The 6,836-nt window shown below is 37.1% G+C and overlaps 1 protein-coding gene across 7 annotated transcripts in view; it reads right to left on the bottom strand.

Annotated features, from left to right (window-relative positions):
* Positions 1 to 508: 508 nt before the first annotated feature.
* FAM114A2 (family with sequence similarity 114 member A2) overlaps positions 509 to 6,836 on the bottom strand; it is a 34,450-nt gene continuing 28,122 nt past the window's right edge. For all 7 annotated transcript variants that reach the window (XM_082725140.1, XM_082725144.1, XM_082725141.1 and 4 more), the window contains exons 13-14: positions 5,193 to 5,246; positions 509 to 3,019 (exon numbers count right to left, since the gene is read on the bottom strand). In XM_082725140.1, the coding sequence (XP_082581266.1) occupies positions 2,918 to 3,019; positions 5,193 to 5,246 (156 nt within the window). In that variant the 3' untranslated portion in view covers positions 509 to 2,917. The remainder of the gene's footprint in view (positions 3,020 to 5,192; positions 5,247 to 6,836) is intronic.

Raw genomic sequence — 6,836 nt, 5'->3', positions numbered from 1 at the left:
CTACCAAGGAGTATGGGCCCCGCCCTTTGGGAGCCTTTTGGCACCAATCCTAAATAGGCTGGTTCAGATGTCTACTAGGGTAAATTGTAATTCAGTTGGTCGCCTAGCATCACTGTGGAGTTTCCTGGGTGTGTTACAATCTTATTGGCCACCTGTGTGTGGCCAGGCCCAACCACATGGCCTTTGCTCTATAAAAGTCAGTCTGGAAAGCAGGGAGGCCCCGACCCGTCTGTTTGACGGTCGGTATGATTCCTGATGCTTGGCGCGAAATAAAGTTTTACTTGACCTTTATTTTGTATCAGTCTCGCTCCTTTAATCACGGACCCATTATTGGGGTACCTAATTTTGGGGGACCCAACAGCCAGCCACATGGACTGTAGATTCACGTTTCATAAACCTGTCAATTTAGGTGTCTATGCCTTAAAAAAAAAACTATCAAAAGCAAGTAAGGTAAATATAGCTTGTCCTTAACACACCTGCAAGGCATTATAAAAAGAAAAAACAAGAATTAGTTTGTAGATGTTTCTATTTCTTTTACACCAAATTAATGTCTCTTTTAATCACAGCCTTTAAAGTTCCCAATAGATCCCAATAGTAGGAAGAAAAGCATCTTACCCCAGTAATAATATTTTACCAATAAGGTGTTAAGTGAATTGCAAAACGGGGGTTTTGTAGCACACATTAGGACATAGCAGTAAAAAGACAAGAGAAAATTTAAAAGAAATAGCACCAAAAGCATCAGGAAACTACATCTTGTATCCACCCCAAACAGAATGAAGCATGCACCATCCAAAACTCCTTGCCATAATCCAGTAAGTTTCAAAGCATCCCCTGAATTTACGTTTTTGCCTGCCAAAGAATCGTTATGTTCTTCTCTCTACTCAATCAAGGAACTTTCATTCTTTTTGATTATATTCAGGTTAAAGGTAGGCAATTGTTATTCAGAATTAATTGGTCCTTTCATCGTTTCACTGATGGTCTCCTAAATCCTTAAAAGGACATTTGGGTGGGTGGGGGAAGCTGACCAGAGGGATAAGTAAGAAAAAAGAGGCAGTGATTCACATCTGCCTTTTGCATGATCTAACCTAAAACTGGTCATATTCAGGTGCGTATCTGGATAGATGCATAAGAAGAGTCACTGGTCTGTCCCCATATCGATATCCCTCTCCTTGAAAGAAAAACCTTAGCTATGTTTCTAGATTGAAAAGTAAAAACTGCAAGCCACAACTGTACAAGCATCTGAACAGGTGGTCAGTGGTGTGAGCAGCTTCGAAACCAGATTCAGACACACAAACTGGGCTTGAGGCAACAAATCAGGACTGGGGACACCAGCTTTAGTAACCATAGGCAACTGTTTTTTTCTGAAATTTCAGAATTAATTACTTTGGGAAGGGTGAGATTTATCTTAAAAAGAACTGTTCCAAAAGCTTTTGGATCATATAGAACAGAATATAAGCAGAGTAACATTTTAGTGCTAATGGAGTATCTTTTTAGCCCAAATCTATTTATTTCCTCCTTGCTTACAAACTGCTCCCTTCCCCCAAAGAAGGCAATTACATAGAAATAGTGTTGAGATCAGTCAATGTTAGAGACTTGTTTTGCTATTTCTGTGGTCTAAAAAAATACTGGGGCTTATATTTGGAATAGTAAGTAAAGTAAGTAAGTAAAAGATCAATTAACATAATTATTACATTTTATTTAAAGATTTTAGAAGATGAGCAGTAGAGCTCACAATATTTACCTCCAACCATAAAGTTGGGAGAATTTTTAAAAAAGAGTGGATAGAGTGGATACCAAATAACTTTTAGGAAGATAACACCTTAGTGGCCCTTACATTGTTGAAGAGAGCAAAGGAAGGCTTAAGATTTAAAGGATAAAAGTTATATTTATAAACATGCTAAGAAATACATTAAACCAAAACAAAAAAGAATAAGGAGAAACATATTGTGTCTTACAGGTTAAATCCTGTTCCAAATGATTTCTATGGGACTCTATAATCCCCTTCAACAATATTCACATAACAAAAACCCCATTACTAAAAGAGCTTCAATACTCCTTTGGAGCTGGCTGTTACAGAATTTACCCTGCACATAAGGTATGCATGAAAGACACCCTGGAGAGACTCAGAATACCCGCAAACATGAAATGGTTCTTTAAGTTACACTTGTTTGTCTGGAACCCAGTTGAGTGGGTTCAACTACAACTTGAAGCTTGTCACCTTAGGACAGGAGAACAATTTGAAGCCAAAGGGCACTTTGCCGTAGTTAATTCATGTGGCTTCGCGTATACTTCAGATGTTTCTCCTCCATGCCATAACAACTACTAGAATTAAAGAGTACATGAAGAGTACTTTCTAACCAAGTCCAAAGACTTTAGGTAATCATTACAATTTCTATATACTGTTTTCCTAAAGCCACATATTTTATTACAGAAAGGAGAAAGATAATGGCATCAAGAGATCAAGCACAGGAATTCTAGAATACTAAATTAAGTTGTTTCTCTCTTGCTTCACAAACAATTCTATCAGTGGGCTGCTAAATCACACAGAACCATAACATAACTGTTAGTGTTTTGCATCATGTCCAAGAAAGACCAATATTTTTGCCCGAGTATCCCATTAACCTTTACCTAGAGCTATTATTCTTGAACTTCCCATAAAAGTTTCTTCTCAAATAATTTAGTAATTCTAACAACTTGGAAGGGCAGTATAAAGACCTGAATATTTTAGCCAAGCAGTGAAGGCAACAAACCTCCTTTAAACCTGCTCTCCTGCCTAAATTTTATACACTAAAATAATCCTTTCTCCTTCATTTCTTCAGGGGTACCCAAAAGAAAGTGACATTTCTTGGCTGTCACAAGTTATGGGTTGAATCTTCTCTGTTCTTCAATGTTCTGACAAAGACCCTGGGCCTGCAGCTCATTCCTCTGGTAATTCAGTTTTGTTCTCAATGAGAGAGATCTCCAGTACAGGTAAGAGCAGCTGAAAGGCGTCTTGAATATAGGAAGCACTGTTTGAGGCCTGTCAAGATTGAAAAAAAGAAAGTATCACAGTCACTTAAAAGAGAAAATATACTAAAAAGACAACAAAAAACCAGATTAGTTTGTACAATCTAACTGAATCTGTAACCTGGGAAACAAAAGCATAAACTCAAGTTAGTTAGAGAGGAAAGAATGATCTAGCTCTTAAGATATGAAGTACCCATCACTGGGCCATTAAGGAGGGCAAGTACTGCATGCAGCACTGAGTGTTATATGCAAACATGAATCATGGAACACTATATCAGAAACTAATGATGTACTGTATGGTGACTAACGTAACATAATAAAAAAAAAGGTTAAAAAAAAAAGATATGACAGTACCAAAAAAGAATATCAGCATTTTTGTCCAACTTGTCCATCGGAAATGGTAGCTGTTCTTTGACATCCTGCTTGAATTTGGCATTTGAAGCTTATTTATTCCTCTACTAAATGGGTAGGTTCTGTCACAACCTTTTAGTCAATTACTCAAGGGACTTTAGAAGGCTATGACTCTTACACGAACAGGATTTTCAGTCTACTATGACAGCTCTGCTTCCATGGACTCAATAAAATTAGTGAATACAAGACAGAGACTACAAATACGAACAAGGAAAACTGCTTTCAGATGATAAGTATAGAGAAATTTCTATGTGGTATAACAGACATATTTACGAGAAGCATCATGAAATTTCCATGCTCAGAGTTTTCCAGACTTCATTAATATCTAATAAGTTCTAATCTTCCAGGAGAATAATAGAGCGTTCATTACATTAAGATAAAAATGTACAATTAAAAGGACAAGAGTGTTTCAGATATGTAATCAAGAACAACCAAATCGAAACAGCAATAAGGAAAACCTATTAAGTGTTTTTACCGTTTTTGGATTTATCAATAGCATGTACTCCTATTTAAACTTTAATGTGACATTTGCTGCCAAATTTTCCAACCAAAAGAGGTCTCAGAGATCATCTGGTTAGATCTCTTATATTGCATATAAAGATAATGAGACTGTCAAGAAGGTAAATGCGTGGTCCAGGGTCAAATCAGGGGAGGCCCAGGACAGGACTAGACTCCTGGTTTGCAAACTTCTCACCTATACTACTACTCTGCCACCTACTAAATCACAAATTTTCAAAAACACTAAGTGTTAATTATCAGAATAATTATCCTGATATTCAAGGGAAACTGTGCAATTAAGGAATTAAAAGCAATTCCTTGGTGATAATTTTAAAAGAATTTAAAACTAAAGAAGTAATAGTCCAATAGTTAAAAAACTTTTTTCAATTCCTACTTAAAACCTAACCAATTATCTCCCCTGACTTACATAAATATATTTTAAACGGAATATCAAACATCTAAATTGTTTGCACAACTGATAAGACAGAGTTTTTAAAATTTGGAATACAGAAAGGGTCGCACAAGAAGGCAATATAATGGGGCACGTGGGTGGCTCAGTGGGTTAAGCCTCTGCCTTCAGCTCAGGTCATGATCTCAGGGTCCTGGGATTGAGCCCCACATCAGGCTCTCTGCTCAGCGGGGAGCCTGCTTCCCCCTCTCTCTCTCTGCCTGCCTCTCTGCCTACTTGTGATCTCTGTCTATCAAATAAATAAATAAAAATCTTTAAAAAAAAAAAAGGAAGGCAATATAATCCATCATGTGATCCTCTTACATCCCCCTTTCCCAAGGACTTAACCCACCCCCTTCCTTAGATCTAATGGACTGATAAGGATTCTGTAAACACAAGCACCTTTGACAAAACAAAGCAAATTTCTTAGCAAGGAATGTTTTGTCTTGTTTTGTAAAAAGTCTTCCCTGTATAAACTTTACTCCTTTCAGAAGCAGCGTTTGCCTGTTTGTAATTTTCAGCCCTTCAGGTTTACCCCTGGTCTCTAGAAGGTGTTTCATGACTAAGGATCATCCACCAGCAGCCAGTGGGCAGGACTGACTACCGACAGCCTACTGCCGGTTTGCACTTCACGCAGCAGCTTCATCATTATGCTTTGTAATAATCAACAGGGAATTTGCATCAACTACACACCATTTTGGTCATAACTGCATCAGTATGGCCAAATTACCAATCTGATAAAAAAAAAAAGTCAAAAAATAAAGACTGAAAAAGAGCTCATTAATAATACATAATACCTTAAAAGTTAGACTTAAAATTAACTACTGACCTCTAGAAATACTGCAGTGATGAGGGGATTAAGGATGTCTGCCTTTTCTTTGACCTAGGACAGAAGACACACTGTTAAGTAAGCACCAGGAGGCAGAGTGTGATCCCACTTGGAAACACATACACATACACACACACACACACACACACACACACACACACACACACATAATTTAAGCACAGAAGAATTCTGGACTGAGAAAGAGCAAAACATCATCTCCAAAAGTGCTTTAGATTTCTTTCTTTTTGTCTTCCTGTGCTGTCCAATTGATGGTGTATTCCTTTGTAGTTTTTTAATTGACTTTAAAAAGTATCTTCATTTTGGAAGAGGAGGTAGAAATGATACATATGATCAGAAACATTAGAATAATTTTGTAACAGAATATGCAGATACGGAACATGTGCTCAAAATACTCAATGGTTTTTAAGATGGGCTATTTGAAAAACATGGAAATACATCATGGAAACTTATTATGTGTTAGCACTTTATAGCTCACTTGCAGGTTTAAAGTATCTTTATGAAACATGAAAAGATTTGGCCTCAGAAGATTAACTTCAAGAATCCCAGAAGCTCTTTTAAAGACAATATTAAGGGGAAAAGAGATATCCCAGGACTATCCCTTACAGGAATAATCTAAAATCATAAAGAAAAATTAATTTGGACTACGTTCTTAAATGAGTTGGAAGGCCCAGAATCTGCTGCCACACTGACACTTACATATTTATCACAAAGTGATTTTTTAAAAATTGAGGTATAACTGATGCACAACACCATTTAGTTTCAGGTGTACAAGATTTGGTATCTACGTAAACTGTAAAATGATCACCACAATAAGTCTAGTTAACATGTGTCACCATACATAGCTACAAAATATTTTTCTTGTGATGAGAAGTTTCAAGACCTATTCTCTGAGCAACTTTTGAATATGCAATACAGAATTATTAACTATACTATGCTGTACATTATACCCCATACCTTTTTTTATAACTGCAAGTTTAGACCTTTTAATCCCCGTCACCTATTTAGGCCACCCTTTACTCCTCTACTGCTGGCAACAACCAATCTGTTCTTTGTATCTATGAATCTGGTTTTACCACAAAATGATTTTTATCTGCTCATTTAAAATGCCCTGATTTTATCCTAATTTGTGGTTACTGATTTCTGATCATGTTCTATAGTTTACACACCTTCAGTAAATTTTTACAATTCCTTTAGAAGAAAGAAAAAAAGTTAGTTGTTTTAATTACAACTCTACTCCTGGTTGGCAACTGCAAAGTATAAGGATTGTAATAGTCTAAGTAAGGGACCGCTCCTTAAAACTAGAGCCAAACGAGGGCACCTGGGTTGCTCAGTGGGTTAAGCCACTGCCTTCGGCTCAGGTCATGATCTTAGGGTCCTGGGATCGAGTGCTGCATCGAGCCCCACATTGGGCTCTCTGCTCAGTGGGGAGCCTGCTTCCCCTCCACTCCCGCTCTCTGCCTGCTGCTCTGCCTCCTTGAGATCTCTCTCTCTGTATCAAATAAATAAACAAAATCTTAAAAAAAAAAAAAAAAACACCAAAAACCTAGAGCCAAACGTTGAGGTTTTTATTTTATCAAGGTCTACATTTCCAGTACAGGAATCAAAGAGTAGCACAAAATACAT

Source organism: Mustela nivalis (genome assembly GCF_964662115.1).
Source record: "Mustela nivalis genome assembly, chromosome: 3".
NCBI lineage: Eukaryota > Metazoa > Chordata > Mammalia > Carnivora > Mustelidae > Mustela > Mustela nivalis.
Note: the sequence above shows the minus strand (reverse complement) of the source record. Positions and strands in the feature narration are given on the sequence as shown.